At 47.5% G+C, this 17515-nt stretch overlaps 1 protein-coding gene across 1 annotated transcript in view; it reads left to right on the top strand.

The window, feature by feature from the left end:
- Positions 1 to 5314: 5314 nt before the first annotated feature.
- Positions 5315 to 17515, top strand: part of LOC140897507 (C-type lectin domain family 2 member D-like) — a 36256-nt gene continuing 24055 nt past the window's right edge. The window contains exon 1 of the mRNA XM_073310228.1: positions 5315 to 5330. Coding sequence (XP_073166329.1) covers positions 5315 to 5330 — 16 coding nt within the window. The remainder of the gene's footprint in view (positions 5331 to 17515) is intronic.

The following is a 17515-nucleotide window of genomic DNA, read 5'->3' as shown; positions in this document are numbered from 1 at the left end:
TTCTACCCCCTAACCAGCCCCCACCTCTGCCCCTCAGAGCCCCTCTGCTCCTCCTAGAGCTCCAGGGGTTCTTCCCCACCACCACCTCCCATCACTAGTGCTGCAGGGAGGGAGAGTGAGGAGCTTCCAGGGGCCATATAGATGAGGTATTGGGGGGTGGGTAGACAGGGGTCCTCCAGGGGCATAGAGATGAACCAGAATGCTGAGTAGAAGGGGATCCTCCCGGTCATACCAATTAGGATCACTGTGCCTAGAGAAGCACATTTTTTCATTCCCGAGGGCTGTTCCCCCCCCCACACATCTCAGTGACACCATCTCTCCCTAAGGTTGCCAACCCTCCAGGATTGTCCTGGAGTCTCCCGGAATTAAGGATTAATCTTTAATTAAAGATTATGTCATATGACGAAACCTCCAGGAATACGTCCAACGAGAATTTGCAACCCGATCTGACTCAGGATCCCCAGAGTCCTCCTGGATCATAGAGAACAGTGGCAAATAGGCTGCACAATCCCTGGGCAGGCCTGCCAACAGCAATTTGGGGCCCCAGGGCAGGGCAGTCAGTGGGCCCCCTTGAAAGGGATGGCCCGGTGTGGCATTGCCACATGCACGAAGAGCTGGACCACGTGTGGCGGCTGGGCATGGACGCAGTCCGCCTGACATTTGGCGGTGCTGGGCGTGCTCTTCCGGTCAGGGCTAGATTAATCTCATTTGAAACCCCAGATATGTAAGTGGATCAGGAAACGTCTAGGAAGACGCGATTAGATTTATCCCTTTTATTTCTTTATGGATTGTGGATTCTTCTGTGCTAACCCCAGGTGCTTTTGTTTTGCTTGTAACCTTTAAACTGGACCTCAAGAAAGCTATTCTTGGTGCTTAATCCTCATAGTTGCTCTTTTAAAAGCTAGCAATAGCCTGAGTTCCCAGATGTATTTTCTTTCTTTTTTTTTTAATTAATAAAATTTACCTTTTTTAAGAACAGGGTTGGATTTTTGGTGTCCTAGGAGGTTTGTGCACATGGTGTTTAATTAGCTGGTGGCAACAGCTGATTTCCCTTTTTCTTTTCTTTTTTTTTCTTACTTAGCTCTTCTCCGGAGTGGGGTGAAAGGGCTTGAGGGTACCCCACAGGAAGGAATTCCCAAGTGTACCTTCCTGGGCTCTCAAAGGGGTTCTGCACTTGGGTGGTGGCAGCATCTACCCATCCAAGGTCAGAGAAAAGCTGTAACCTTGGGAGTCTAATATAAGCCTGGAGTGGCCAGTATTAATTTTTAGAATACTTGCAGGTCCCCACCTTCTGCACTCGAATTGCCAGAGTGGGGAATCAGCCTTGACAACAACTAATTTTGATTTACTTGTGATTATTCCCCACTTAACCAATTTCTGCTTTTCACCCCAACTGATTGAGATAAAACTAAGGCTCTGTCTACACTGCCAAACTTTAATTAAACTGCTGTTGCATGTCCACACTAGCTCCTTGCGTCGCTGGAGCATCCACACTAGCAGCTCTTGGATCGACACAGAGAGCAGGGCACTGTGGTAACTATCTCACCGTACAACTGGCCGCAGGATACTTTGGGAAGGATTTGCAATGCCTCATGGGGCAGGTACAGCATCACATGGTGCAGGTTTCTCAATCCCATTGTTCCATGAGCATCCTACTAGATTGCCAGCCGCTTTTCAACTGAAGTGTTGTGGGGGCGAGGGTGTGACAGGAAGCATGTGTGTATCGGGGGGGGAGAGGGGTGAGAGACAGTGTGTGTTGGGAGAGGTGACTGTGTGGGCACGCTATCTCTTAAGTTCAGACAGCCACTGGAAGCAACCTGTCCTGATGTATGGGGAGGAGGAAACTCCGGCATCAGCCCTCGCCTCCCTCCCTGGCTCTGTGCAGAACAGAGTGTGTCTCTCTCTCTCACACACATACGGACATCCACCCTGCCTGCCTGCCTCTATGTTCCTATTGACAGGTTTCAGAGTAACAGCCGTGTTAGTCTGAATTCGCAAAAAGAAAAGGAGGACTTGTGGCACCTTAGAGACTAACCAATTTATCTGAGCATGAGCTTTCGTGAGCTACAGCTCACTTCATCGGATGCATACTGTGGAAAATACAGAAAATCTTTTTATACACACAAACCATGAAAAAATGGGTGTTTACCACTACAAAAGGTTTTCTCTCCCCCCACCCCACTCTCCTGCTGGTAATAGCTTATCTACAGTGATCACGCTCCTTACAATAAGAAAAGGAGGACTTGTGGCACCTTAGAGACTAACCAATTAAATTGGTTAGTCTCTTAAGGTGCCACAAGTCCTCCTTTTCTTTTTGCGAATACAGACTAACCCGGCTGTTACTCTGAAACCTCTCCTTACAATGTGTATGATAATCAAGTTGGGCCATTTCCAGCACAAATCCGGGGTTTCTTCCCCCCCCCCCCCATTACCAGCAGGAGAGTGGGGTGGGGGGGGGGAGAAAACCTTTTGTAGTGGTAAACACCCATTTTTTCATGGTTTGTGTGTATAAAAACAGCCTCACTGTATTTTCCACAGTATGCATCCGATGAAGTGAGCTGTAGCTCACAAAAGCTTATGTTCAAATAAATTGGTTAGTCTCTAAGGTGCCACAAGTCCTCCTTTTCTTTTTATGTTCCTATTGTGGGACACAGCAGGAGCATTCCACGTTAATGATTTGGTCTTTTGTTTCCCAGCTTTGAAAGGAGAGGGGCACATGCCTGCAGGGCTGCTGAGTTCAAAACAGTGAGCAAAGCGGTCACTGCAGGCCTTCTGGGACACCTCTGGAGGCCGATTACAATGTATTTACACTGGCACTTTGGCAATAAAACCTTTGTGCAAAAAGCCTTATTCTTCTCGTGGAGGTGGTTTTCTTACAGCGCTGCAACTGAGGCGTTTCGTGGCAGAAAGTGACTTTCCAGTGTGTGCTCCTCTGCTGTGTCAGCACCAACAGCTGGCTAGTGGCGGAAAAACTTGGCAGTTTAGACCAGCCATAAATGGAAAAACACCTCCCTGAGCGACAAAAGTTTTAGTGCTGAAAAGCCCCAGTATACACAGCGTTTATCACCGGTGTTGTAGGAACAGCCGTGATCTGTGTGCTCTGTATGACTATGCTCAAAAGGTCTGTGACACTTTCCCCCCCATTTTGTCTCTTCTCCCTCCTTGAATACCTGTGAAGTGGCTTTCCCCCTTCTGGAATGGTTGTGGGATGAATGGACTGATTAAACAGCTAGAAGATCAGAAGAGCTCCCCGGTAGACAAGGTGTCTGGGACTCTAATTAGGCAGTGATCACAATCACCCCCGCAATGCGTGGACACTGGCTGAGGTGGAGTGTGACTAACCAGACGCAGCCACGTCATCTCTAGTTGCAGGCTATGAAGAGCAGGTCCTTAAAAGGGGAAGGGGTCATGTGTTCAGGAGTGCACTCACAAGCTTGTACCTCCCTTGAAGGCCCTTCACCTGGCCAGTGGTTCGCTGCGTTGCAGTCCATCGTGCTTTGGGAAGACTGACCTTCATACACTTACCCTGAAGAATCCTGACCTCTCCAGTGCTGTGCCTGTCCTGGGAGCATGAGTATGCGAGTGTGACCACCCCCACCCACCTTCTTTTGAGCTTAGCTATCAGTATAATAAACATGCTGCTTTCCGCCAAACTCTGGTGGGTCATTAGTCCTCCCTAAGCTTACTAGCTGGCGCAATTTCGGGTAACAACCAGGAGCCGCGATCCCGGTGACAAAGCTACCACCCCTCATTTGGGGTGGTTATTTTTCACCGCCAGGAGAGCTCTCCCCTGGCGATAAAGCGTGACCACACTGACCATGTCACAGCACTGCCATGGCAGGGGGCAGAGGTGGGGCTCAGGAGGGAGGTGCAGGGGGTAGGAGTGAAGGGGACACAGTGCAGGGGTTTGGGGCACAGGAGGGGAGTGCAGGGGTTAGGGGTGCAGGAGAGAGGTGCAGGGATTAGGGTGAAGGGGGCACAGTGCATGGCTTGGGGGAAGGGAGGGAGGGTGGGGAGCCCATGAGGGGCCAGGGGCAAAGTGGGGCACCAAATACAAGTTAGCCAGTGTGCCATTTTCCCTAAAACCGGCCCTGACTGGGGAGGCCATACTATAAACCCTGCTGCTGTGGGAGTGGGGATTGAGTGGTTCCATTTGACATACATTTTAGTTTTCGTTTTTCAATAGTTGATTTTATTATAATGGTTTTAATTATTGTGATAATCTGTTGATTGTCAAGCGATGTGCCATAAAATCCAGGTATTCCAAATTTCAAACATCTGTCACACAGTTGGATGGCTGCTGTCACACATGGGCAGGTTTGGAAGGTGAGAAGTAAAGTGACCCAACCAGCTCTCTCCCGAGCACAGCTGGACAATTCCTGACATATATGTTTATATAAAGCACATGGCCCAAAGTGCAGGCTGGAGAGCAACATACTACAGTAGGGTCCAGGCTACCATCCTAGTCAGATACATAGATATCCCCACTGGTGCTGGATTGACACAGCCAATTTAGGGGGAAATATCCTATGTCTACCTTCAAAAATCACAGCTGGGAAATTAAAGGGAAATAGACAAGAAGAATGTTTTATATGTTTAATTTACCTTTAGTAAATGTCAGGCTTAAAAGGAGCTGAGAGGGAACTTTCATCACCAGAACACAGGGTAAAAACATCCACAAATGTGAAGTGTTATTCTGAAGTGGAATTACTGTCCATGAACTTTGGGGTGGAATTAATGTTACGGTCTCACTTTCAGAAGCATTTTGTACATCTCCATCCCCCTCTCTCTTCCCCTTTCCCCTTTCTCTCATTTCATCCAGTCTTACCCATCATTTTCTCTAGCACTCCTTCTCCAGTTGTTTATTTCCCTGAGTCTCCCTAAGACTACGTCTACAGTGCACACCTCACAATGGCGTGGCTGTGCTGTGTAGCCGCTCTGGGTTGCCGGGGGAGAGCTCTCCTGGCGACAAAATAAAACCCCTCGTTAGAGTTGGCGGCAGCTTCGTCACCGGGATCGTGGCTCTCGCCGACGTAGCGCTGTCCACACCGGCTCTTTTTATCGTTATAACTTTTGTCGTTCAGGGGAGTGTTTTTTCACACCCCTGAGTGACAAGAGTTATAACGATGAAAGTGCCAGTGTAGACGTGGCCTAACTCACCGTTTCTCAAATGCGGCCACCAGGGGGTTTCCTGCCGCCACGACAGCTTCCTGGGTGGTGATGGGGGCGGTGGCAAAGCATTGGCCCCTCCTCCTCCCTCCCGAATGCTCCTGGATGCACCACTCTGCACATCTCCGGAGACAGGTGGAGCACAATGCTGAAGGAGCAAGGTGAGTTCTCTACCTTGGGAGGGCTCGGGGGGGCTTAGTGGGGCTTGGACTTCAGCCCTGGGGTTGGGGGTGGGAGAGGGACTTAGGGAGCCTGGCTGCAGACTAGGGCTCCAGCTCTGGGGCTTCAGACTCCAACCTCTGGCCGCGAGGCAGCAGGCTCCGATCTCTGGCTCTGGCTGCATGGTGCCGACCCCCAATCCTGCCAGCAGCTGCTGGCCCCAGGTGCTGACCCCGTGCGCTCTGACCCCCATCCCTAGTCACTGACCCCAGGTGCCAACCCTGAACTCCAGCGGCTGCCGGCCCTGGGTGTAGATCCCCAGCTCTGGCCTTGGGCTCCAGCGGGTGCTGGCTCTGAATGCCAGCCCCTAGCTCTGGCCATGCAGCAGCAGGTGCAGGCCTCAAGCGCCAGCCCCAAACCCCGGTGGCAGCCAACTGCTGGCCGTGCGCTCCGACCCCCAGCCCTGGCCGCTGACCCTGGGCACAGCTCCTAGGTGTTGATCGTGGGTTCCAGCAGGTGCTGGCCATGGGCGCTGATCCCCAGCCCCAGTCGCCAGCCTCAGGCGCAGATCCCCAGCCCTGGGAATGCAGCAGTGGGCACCAACCCCAGGCTCCAGCAGGTGCTGGCCCAGGACACTGGCTCCTAGCTCCAGCTGTACGGCAGCAGGTGCGGACCACAAGCGCTAACCCTGGGTGTCAACCCGCAGCCCCAGTCGCACAGCAGTTGGTGCTGGCTCTGGGGTGCTGACCCCTGGCTGCATAGCAGTGGGTGCTGATCCCCGGCCTTGCCACACAACTGCGAGCACTGACCCTGGGCTCCAGTGGGTGCTGGTCCAGGGCGCCAACCCACAGCCCCAGGCTGCAGCCCACATCTCCAGTGCAGATGGCAGAGTGTCTAGAGGGGGAAAGAAGAAAAGAGACAGGATATCAGGCTTTCATATTTATAACAGCATGACCACTCTGAACTCCTAGAACTGTGTTTTCATCATTACAGAGAAACAGAACGAGAGGCCCAGAGACACCCTCAGGTATTTAATATAAACTAATCTGAAACTTTCTCTTTCCTGTCTCATTCAGGCATCTCACAGAAATGGAAGTCTCACCACCATCCCAGGACATATAATCTCTAAAAGATTTAATTTTCCCTCATCATCCCCTCCCACCCTTCAGACTCCAGTTGGTTTCTCTCATTCATTTATTGCATTTTGTTGTAACCTAGACCCAGATCATGCAAACACTTTGGCATAAAAGTAACTTTACCCACTTTGGTCAATGCTAAAGGATGTTGAGAGTTTGCGAAGTCCTGGCTCTAACTGTGAGCTGTGGGGTCTGTTTACTCAGCGTCTCTACAGCGAGCAGCATGACGGGGCCCTCATCCTCCATAGGCAAAAATAGGAATAATAATAAAATCATTTTATGCATGTGGAAATTGAGGCAGGGGAAGGTTGACTCCATGGGCCAGATTCACCCCTGTACCAGCAAAAGGAGAGAGGGGAGGGGCCATTTGTGACTCCGCTATTCAGTGGCTGCAGGGGCCGGTGCAGACCTTGGCCCAGGCTGAGGAAGTTCTGAAGCCAGCCAGAGCTACCTCCCTAGGACAGTGGCCCCTGTGTGTCTTGCCCAGCGTGCAGAGTGCCAGAGGCACACGTCCCACGTCCTTCTGTCCCTGCTCCACTCCCCTGCCTCTTCCACCCGCCCTCACCACCCCCACCCCCTTCCCAGCCCTCTCAGGAACCCGCCTTCTGCCTGCAGCTGCTGTGGAGGAGACACAAGAGGCTCCTGTGCTGGAGGGATCCCTCACCGTGGGGCTTTCTCCTTCCCCACAGCCCATGTGCCCAGACTAGCTGCTGTACTTGACCAGAGCCCAGTGATGGGCTGGGTCCAGCTTTAACAAGTGGCCTTTAATTTACAATCCTGACTTATAGGCCCCTGGGGCCTGGTTCTCAGAGGGGTTGGGCACCTGCAGCTCCCATTGACTCCACCTGCAGATGTGGAGGCTGCACGGCTCTGGAGCACCTGCCCTGCAGCTCTCTAGTGGGGAGAGAGAAACGGAGGTGCCCCAAATTAGGCCATTTCCCCTAAATTTTGGCCTTATGGTTGTAAACTTTAGTAAGTCATGAATAAATGGGAGGCATCCTGATGTCTGGGCCCCTGCTATATCTGCTCCATTTGTCTGCTTTCCACTAGTTATGTTCAGTATTGAGAACTGGTACAAGGGTCATTTCTTATACAGCAGTTTGGACAGACGGAGATTGTGCGTTTGTACTGACTGACTTGGCTTTGGCCTGGTGAGCCATTTGCTTGACATAAGGGAAATGTTGCCTTAAAAGACCTTGTTATTAAGTGACATGTTCTTAAGTCGCTATGTGGGACAAAGAGATGTTTTCACCACACAATGTGTTAAAGACAGCAGACATCCAAAATGTAGTGCCAAGGAGCAGTTATCAAAGTCCTAATATCCCTATGCGGAGACAAGGGTCAAAGTGAGCTATGCATAATCAGTGGTAAGAGTCCAATCAGAAAAGAGAACAATAAGATGAAAATAGCTTGGATAGCAAAAGCCCTGCCAATTAGAAAGTTTATGTATGTGTATTTTATGAGTTATATAAGATACTTAATAACACTCAAAGATTTTTGGAAAAGAACTAATAAATATATAATCTGAATGTGTATTATATGTCAGACAACATAAGGGGTAGTCGGAGCTTTGTAGGAAAAATCGCTGTCACCCGCCTTTGCCCCAGCTCTGGGGATAAAAGGGGAATGGAGTCTCCATGGACAATTCTCTCCATGGCCTTCATGCTCTGATGGACATAAAGTTCCCATTTTAAGTGCTGTAGAAATCTGTCCACTAGGAACCAGACTGAGACACCAACTCCCCCATTCTCAGCTCATTCCACACAGGTCTCCAAACAGTCCTCTGGTGGGAAAGACTCTTGATCACTGCTGCCCTGGGCGAATGGTACCTAATGTCCCAACAGTGAAAGGCCCATATTCCATCCCTGCAAACCTGAGGCAGCCAGTCCCCCAGAAATGTGACATCCCCTGGCTGTGGGGAAAGAGAAAGCTAGTCTTAGGTCAGTCTTTCCCACTGAATGGGAAATTCCAGAGTCTTCTGTACAAGGGTGCGAACCTCAGCATGAAGTTATCAGAGAGATTTGTATGCAAAATGTGACCTTCCCCACACATTTTGCTGTAGAGCCCTGGGGAGATGTGGTGCTAACATCATCTCCAAGCTCTTTCCCAGCTTTGCGAAGTGTGAGGGGGAGTGAGAGAGCCACATACCTGCTCAAGGTGCTTCTGACATCCTAGAGGAGAGAAATAGAGAATTTCAGTCCCACCTGACATACACTTTAATTCCAAAGAAGGGATTTAGCAAGTATGGGGAAAAGAGGCCCTGCTGTGGCTTGAGGGCCATGGACTCCCTGAGCTAATGGGGTTTTTCCATCTCTAATAAAAATGTGTCCATGAGGCTGCAAAGAACAATAGTCATTCGCATTTCAGGAATATACACACTGAGTTACACTGTGATCTCTGACTGATGCACTCCCCTGCCCATGTTTTAGGAGCAGTCCTGTCCCTATGGTGGGATCTGGAGTATTTCTAACTCACTCTCACCTGCAGGAAGTCATTTGCTGGCTTCTGATACTTCCCTTCCATCTCACTGATCAGCTCACTGATGGGAAATCTCCTCCAAGAGTTTGGTGATATTTTCTTTTTGTATCTTCACTATCTCCTCGTCCAGCTTCTCCAGCTGGGCCAGCAGGAGTCGCTCTTATTCCTCCAGGAACCGCCGCAGTTGCTGAAATTCAGACACAATCTTCTGTCTCTTGGCTTGTGTATTTCGCTGTAAAAAAATGAGGGAAAGGGGTGGTCAGGGACATGCATGGAGCCTATGGCTCTTTCATAGAGAGCTGAGTGTGCAGGAGGGAGAATTTATTTGTAAATTCTAAGTCATCTGACACTGAACAATATCCTGTGGTTACTAGAGAGAGGATTTTCTCATACCTTTCCATTTGGCTCCAGAATCTCGTAAAGGGATGTTCTCACGTCTGGCATGGTTCTGTTAGTGCGTTATCGATGGCCTCAGAGATGCAGATCCAAAGCAGCAGGAGGTAGGACTCAGTACTAGGTGGCATTTTGAGCACAAAAATTTTTTTCCAGGGAAAATGCAGCTTTGTCAATACTGAAACATTTCATGAATTCCTGGTAACATCACCCATTTGTTTTGTTACAAAAAGAAGTAAATGAAAAATCAAAAGATTTTCTTGTTATAATTTTTTTTCCAGCATTTTAAATTTCAAATTATTTTTTGTTTGAAAAATTCCTTCTTTTTATATAATTATATATATTTTTAAGGAGATGGTTAAAATTGAAACAAAACATTTTGATTTTGTCAAAATGAAACATTTCGTTTGACCAAGAAAAGGTCAATTTTGTGATTTGCTGAAAATGTTATAAAAATAATTTTTGGTTCAGGCCATTTTTTTTTTTTTTTTTATATCTAGCCAGAGAAAAAGATCTGGTATTTGCCCAGCTCTGCTCAGAACCACATTGACAGAGACGGGTGGGAAGAACAAAAAGAATGAAACTATGACACAAAAAACTGCAGACTCAGACAGAGAGCTCTGCATTGGATACATTCAGTTCACATTGGAAAGATTTTAATCACAGCCACAAAAACTAGAAATTCATTAATTGAAAATTTAGAATGTGAAGAGGAACATATTGCCCTTTTCTAGGGAGAGGATTTTTCGGGCCCTCTGTAGGGATGCACGCACGCACGCACAAAATCCCAGGATCATGAAGCTACAAAGCAGTCGTTCACAAGAGTGAAAAGTGAAGGACATAAGCTGTAATAAAAGATAAACTGTAATTAAAGAGAAACTGACTTAAGAAATAAGCAGGGTGTGAGCTGTAGTGACAATAAGAAAATAGTAAGGACTGTAAAACAACATCTCTGGACAGCACCCTCAGGCATGCAAGGGGAATGACAGGAATGGAGAAATTGTCAGAGTACAAAGACAGGTTTCAGAGTAGCAGCCGTGTTAGTCTGTATTCGCAAAAAGAAAAGGAGGACGTGTGGCACCTTAGAGACTAACAAATTTATTTGAGCATGAGCTTCATGAGCTACAGCTCACTTCATCGGATGCATGAATGCATTTTCCACTGAATGCATCCGATGAAGTGAGCTGTAGCTCACGAAAGCTTATGCTCAAATAAATTTGTTAGTCTCTAAGGTGCCACAAGTACTCCTTTTCTTTTTTCAGAGTACAAAGGGACTGTAAACCAGAGGAGCAGAGGGATAATTGTTCAGTCAAGAAACCAAGATATCACACTGAGGAATATGTGGCTTTATTGAAGCTGGAGCTCAAAACAGTAAACAAAGATTACATAAAAGGATTCCTCAAGATATAACTAAACATCCTCCAAACTCTGGGCTGACAGAGGCTGAAAACTGTGAAACTGCAGAGTGAACGTGTATCAGTCAGAGTTTGTTCTAGTGTACTGGATTTTCTAATTCAAAATTCTGTTAGTTCATAGATATAAGCTGTTACCTATAAAGTGAGTTTAATTAAGCTAATAGTAGTTAATACATAGGAGACAAGAATAATAGTTTATGGCAGTGGTTTTCAGGGTCCACACCGGGCCAATCAGAGGGGAGGCCAGGAGGGCCATTTGGCCTGGGCCTCAAGCTCAAAGGGGGCCTCAAATTTAGACACTTGTTAATTTTTTGGCATTTGATAAATTTTGCAACTTGTTTTTATGCACATCCCTATCGGACCAAACTGTGACACTCTCTCAGCTTAGAGCTGCAAACTTAAGCAAATAAGAGGTGTGATTTGGTAAAAGACATCATTTTTTTTGTTAACATGATGAACGTGTCCTCTCAGATCAGCTGATTATATAAACAAACCACTACTAGTGACTGGTGCTGGATCAATTGCATGTTGAAAGGTAGAGAATTGTTACATTTTAGTGTCTTTATAGTTTTACGTCTAGTTGACTAAGGAATTATTTATGTGTGAGAATTCCTCATTATTATCTTCCTATGGTAGCTAAAAGAGGTGACTGGTTGGTTGGTTGGTTGGTTGAGCCCTAGCTTGGTAGCTTGGCCATCATCATAGTCTTTCGTAGTATATAAGCCCAGATTCAAGGTGAAAATTTGTGAGGACAATCTTGTAGAGAGTTTCATGAGGACACACATTTGAAATTTTTGGACATTATCCCTCTGTCTGTATCCGTGTCTGTGTTTATGATATATATGCCATCCCTTTGTCTTCAGCTCAGCCTGTTATATTATACTTTGTGTGCTTAGGTTATTATCCTTATCACTGAATCAAAACTCATCTGACTGTTTCATTTTGTGTTCTTAATTACTATTCCTTCGTTGAGTATTTACTCTTGACTGAATGCTCTACAGAAGCTAATAACTGGAAAAAACTTCTTAAGCGGATCCTGAATGTCATCCTTTTTCTTTCTGAGCAGGGATTGGCGTTCTTTGGTTCTAGTCAACGTATTGGTGATCATGCAAATGGAAACTTTCTAGGCATAGCTGAGCTCCTCAGCAAATATGACCCACTTTTATCAGAGCATGTTAAACGTGTTTGAGAATCGCAAGAGAGTCAAAAACACATGCAAGCCCATTATCTCTCCACACGCATACAAAATGAGTTTATTGAGCTATGTGGATCATTCGTACAAACAACAATTCTTGATGAGATTCGAAATGCCAAGTGTTTTTCAATCATTGTTGATGCCACTCCAGATTGTTCTCACAAGGAACAGATTATTATGGTTATTCGATATGTTAAGTTTGTAGACAGCTCAACATTTTCAATTGAAGAAAGGTTTATTTTGTTTGATAATTTCATGAGAAAAACTGGAAAAGAAATTGCTCCTCGAGTACTAGCAATTCTAGAAGGTTTTAAGTTAGATTTTCAAGTCGGCATTGGTCAAGCCTATGACAATGGATCTTATATGGCTGGGAAGTACAAAGGTGTACAAAAACAACGAGGAATCCGGTGGCACCTTAAAGACTAACAGATTTATTTGCCCATGCATCTGAAGAATTGCGGTTTTTACCCACGAAAGCTTATGCCCAAATAAATCTGTGAGTCTCTAAGGTTCCAGCAGACTCATCGTTGTTTTTGTGGATACAGACTAACATGGCTACCCCCTGATACTTGACACCATGAAAGGTGTACAAGCAGTTCTGTTTGAGCATAATTCAAACTGTATTTTCTCCAGCTGTGGAAACCACACACTAAACCTTGTAGGTGTTGACTGTGCTGAATCATGCAAGGAAGCAATTACTTACTTTGGAACTGTTCAGCAAATGTACAGTCTCTTCAGTAGGAGTCCACAAAGGTGGGAAATTCTGAAGCAATATCTTCCTGTTTCACTGCATGGGATGTCCAATACTAGATGGTCTGCATGGATTGCTGGTGTTTAACCAGTTGCGCAGCATTTGAATTCAGTAAGAAAGGCTTTATACGAGCTTGAATCTCTCAATCTCACTGCACAGGCTCGACTTGAACTTCAGTCTATTCAGAAGCCCATGTCCAAATTTGAATGCATTCTGATGTCATGTTGTATAACCGCCTGCCCTCCTTGCCAAGTTCCATATCCTCCTCACCCAGATGCCCAAGAACGCGGCGGGGAGGAGGCTCCAGGCACCATGCCACTCAACTCCAGGGGATGACCCAAGCAACAGAAGGCTGTCATTCAAACAGTTTTGATTTGTAGTGTGGCTAAATAAGCAGTGTGGCCTTGTCCTTCCTCCCCCACCTCACTCCGTTATCAAACCCTTTGTTACACCCAGGCAACCTTTTACTAGTCAGCATTGTCAGTGATCTCAAGTGTTTTTTAATAAATAAAGAATGAATGGATTCAGAACAATAGGGACTTTATTTTCTGAGCCAGCTGGGGTCGAAGGGCAAGAGAGGGATTGTCTTACAGGGATGTACATTCACCAAAGGGGGTTGTTTTGCATCAAGAACAAACACACACAACTGTCACACTGTAGCCTGGTCAGTCATGAAACTGCTTTTCAAAGCCTCTCTGATGCGCAGCACACCTCGGTGCTCTTCTAATTGCCCTGGTTTCTGGCTGTTCAAAATTGGCCACCAGGCGATTTGCCTCAACCTCCCACCCCGCCATAAACGTCTCACCCTTTCTCTCTCAGATATTATGGAGGACACAGCAAGCAGCAATAACAACAGGAATATTGGTTGCGCTGAGGTCTAACCTACTCAGCCAACTGCGCAAGGACCCTTTTAAATGCCCAAAGGCACATTCTACCACTATTCCACACTTGCTCAGCCTATAGTTGAACTGCTCCTTACTGCTGTCCAGGCTGCCTGTGTACACCTTCATGAGCCATGGGAGCAAGGGCTAGACTGGGTCCTCAAGGATAACTATTGGCATTTCAACATCCCCAATGGTAATTTTCTGGTCTGGGAAGAAAGTCCCTTCTTGCAGCTTTCCAAACAGCCTGGAGTGCCAAAAGATGAAAGCATCATGCACCTTTCCCAAACATCCCATGTTAATGTCAGTGAAACGACCCTTGTGATCCACCAGTGCTTGCAACACCATTCAAAAGTACCCCTTGTGGTTTATGTACTCTTTGGCAAGGTGGTCCAGTGCCAAGATAGGGATATGCGTTCTGTCTATTGCCCCACCACAGTTAGGGAACCCCACTGAAGCAAAGCCATCCACTATGACCTGTACATTTCCCAGAGTCACTACCCTTCTTAGCACTTACCCTTCTTGATTGCTCTGGCTACTTGGATCACAGCAGCCCCCACGGTAGATTTGTCCACTCCGAATTGATTCCCGACTGACTGGTAGCAGTCAGGCGTTGCAAGCTTCCACAGGGCTATCGCCACTTGCTTCTCAACTGTCAGGAATCTTGGTATTCCTGCACTTCAGGGCAGGGCAAAGCAACTCACAAATCTCCATGAAAGTGGCCTTACGCATGCGAAAGTTTCACGGCCACTGGGAATCATCCCATACCTGCAACACTATGCGGTCCCACCAGTCTGTGCTTGTTTGCCAGGCCCAGAATTGGCGTTCCTCTGTATCAACATGCCCCAATGCCGCCATGATATCCCAATTGCCACATTCCATGCTTTCAGAAACGTTGGTGTCCATGTCCTCATCACAATCTTCCTCATGCTGGCGGCTCCTAGCTAGGCTTTGCACATACTTCAAGATAATGTGCGAGGTTTTACAATGCTCACAACAGCAGTGCGCAGCTGAATGGACTCCATGCTTGCCGTGCTATGGCTATGGCTATGCACGATTGACTGTATAAAAATCACTTATTAAAGATCGACGTCTATAAAATCGACCTAATTTCGTAGTGTAGACATGCCCTAATTTGTACCCTTTTGGGTTTCTTTGGCAGTTCAACAGACTGAATAATGAAGATCTACTTTCTGCAGCTGAACTATTTCAGCAACAGGACAACAAAGAAATCTCAAAAGATCTCAGTGACGAGGTTATCTTCCTCAAATGAATATATTCCACGAACTTTAAACCGGATTGCAAGCCAAAGGAATTGCTTCAAGAAATACTCGAACTTTGACTCTTTGGGGTGTTTCCTAATATTATGATTGCATTGCGTATTTTTGTCAGTTTGCCTGCATCAGTGGTTTCAGGTGAGTGCATCTTCAACATGTTGAAGCAGGTAAAGAACTATCACTGTTCAACTAAAGGACAAGAGCGTTTGAATGGGCTCGCCATGCTTAATATCAACTGTGACATTGCACGAAAGCTAGAAAGATTTTTCCTCACTAATTAGTGCATTTGCACAGAAAAAGGCTAGAAAAGCATTTGTTAAATAAAGAAATATTCAAATTATGTCTCACTTTTTTTTTTTTTGGTGCCTTATTTTGTTTTCATGTGCGTCATTTTTTATTTTTATTATGGCTAGGAGCTTCAAAAGCTGGAAGTGGCCTGGGCCTCTCTGGAGCTCTGAGAGGGCCTGGGTCCACAGACAATGTCTAAGGGGTCTGCAAAAGACTAAGACTGAAAACTGTGCTAGAATGTGCTAGAAACTCCTCAGTAGTTACAAAAAGAAAAGGAGTACTTGTGGCGCCTTAGAGACTAACCAATTTATTTGAGCATGAGCTTTCGTGAGCTACAGCTCACTTCATCGGATGCGTCCGATGAAGTGAGCTGTAGCTCACGAAAGCTCATGCTCAAATAAATTGGTTAGTCTCTAAGGTGCCACAAGTACTCCTTTTCTTTTTGCAAAGACAGACTAACATGGCTGTTACTCTGAAACCTGTCAGTAGTTACAGGCTCCCTAGGAGACAAAGTCGGTCCAGAAGTTAGTGAAGTCTTTCAACTTTTACCCGAAGCAATAAATTGTCTCATCTGAGTGTCCAGGTCCATCTGTGCTCAGGATTTTACCTCTAATGACTTTAATCAGCAGGTGAATGCCCCCTTTGTACTGCAGCTGGTGTGGTGAGTGTGAAACTGCAAAGATTGTATTCAGCATTATCATATGATGGTCCTGGTAGGAAGGGGAAATACCAGCCTTTGTTATAGAAACACTAATTTGTGGATGTTTTTACCATATGTTCTGGTTACGAATTTACAGCTGCACTGCGGGACAGGCAGATGTGGGGTGACAGGGATGCAGAATAAATTAATTAGTGTTTGGGGAGAAGGTGGAGGCCCCCACGTCTCCCCTCAGGGCCCCGCCCCTACTCCTGCGGCTCCAGGGGTTCTTCCTCCCCTCCCCTTCCCCCACCCGGTGCTGCAAGGAGGAAGGGGGGATAGGCTTCCAGAGGTCATAGAGCTCAATGGTTGGGTGGACAGGAGTTGTCCCAAGTCATAGAGATGAGCCAGAAGGCTGGGTAGATAGGAGTGCTCCACGCCATAGGAGCTAGGAGGACTGTGGCTGGAGAAGCCCATTTCTTCAAACCCAGTGGGCTGTTCCCCCCATGTCTGAGTGACAGAGTCTGACCCAGGATCCCCAGAGTCCTCCTGGATCATACAGGACAGTGGCAAACAGGCTGCACAATGCCTGGGGCAATGAGATCAGTTTCTCTACCTCGCTCACTGAATGCTCTCTATGGTTTGACAGTGCAGAGGTTTCACAGAGTTGAGACCCAAAGCAATTTCCAGGGTCATAGAGACGGTGCTGTCTGAGGCTGGAGAAGCTGATCTCAGGGTCCACAGTGGAATATTCCCCACCCCACACCCCACCTCAGGGACAGAGGCTGAGCCGGGTGTCTGTGTCCCAGACCTGGAGCCAGGGTTGGATTTTCTCCCCAGGGACGGAGCGGTGGGTTGGTCCTTGCCAATGAAACTCAATTTTGAGTAGTTGAGGAGGGAGCGAAAGCCCCCTGCAGTGACTGCCACCCTCCCTAGCCTGAATCAATGCGTCCCTCCTGCTCCTATCACATACAGCATCAGGGTCCTGTGTGCAGCTGGTGAGAGAGCTCCTTCCCCTTCCCGTTCCCTGGCCCACCTCCCTGTGAGTGAGGGCCTGTGCTCTGAGCCAACCCAGCCGTGCCAATGATCTCTGAGTTCTTGGCTGCAGTTCTAAGCCTGAAACTGGCAGGCAGCCCAGGAGAATTGGGCAATTCTGACATCCGAAACTTTCCAATCAAATTGGTCTGACTCACATCTGATATTTCTGCTGAGTGAGGGAGCAGTGGCCATATGTAAACTCAGTCTCTCCACTTTACAGCCATGGATCCTAATGCTGCAGCCCTTGGGATCCTGGGAATCCAGCCTGTGCAGTGATGGTCCTCCCAGCCCCCCTTAACTAAGCAGACACCAGACCTTAACAATCACTTTATTCTGGTTAGGCTTTTGCACACCCTGGTGGGCTACCTCTGGGTCCAGCGTCAGTTCAGATGCACTTCACGGACTCACCCTGGGCTCAGCGCAGGAACGGAGGGGTTGGAGGAGGGTGGGCACTGGACTTCCCTTCACTTCCCTCTGTTGGAGCAAAATCTTAATGCCCCACCTCCCTCACCATCACCCCACCCCTGCCATTGTGCAGAAGACCCAGGTGTTACCGGTGCAGAGGAGACCTGGTGGGGCAGGAGGGAATTTCAGTGGCTGCTGCACTCAGAGAGAACCACCCACCGATGCATGCGACCCGACAGAGCCTGCACTGAGGGCTCCTTGTCCAGGAAATGCTGGGACAGCTGCCCTGGAGT

The sequence above is a fragment of the Lepidochelys kempii genome, chromosome 14 (assembly GCF_965140265.1).
Source record: "Lepidochelys kempii isolate rLepKem1 chromosome 14, rLepKem1.hap2, whole genome shotgun sequence".
NCBI lineage: Eukaryota > Metazoa > Chordata > Testudines > Cheloniidae > Lepidochelys > Lepidochelys kempii.
Note: the sequence above shows the minus strand (reverse complement) of the source record. Positions and strands in the feature narration are given on the sequence as shown.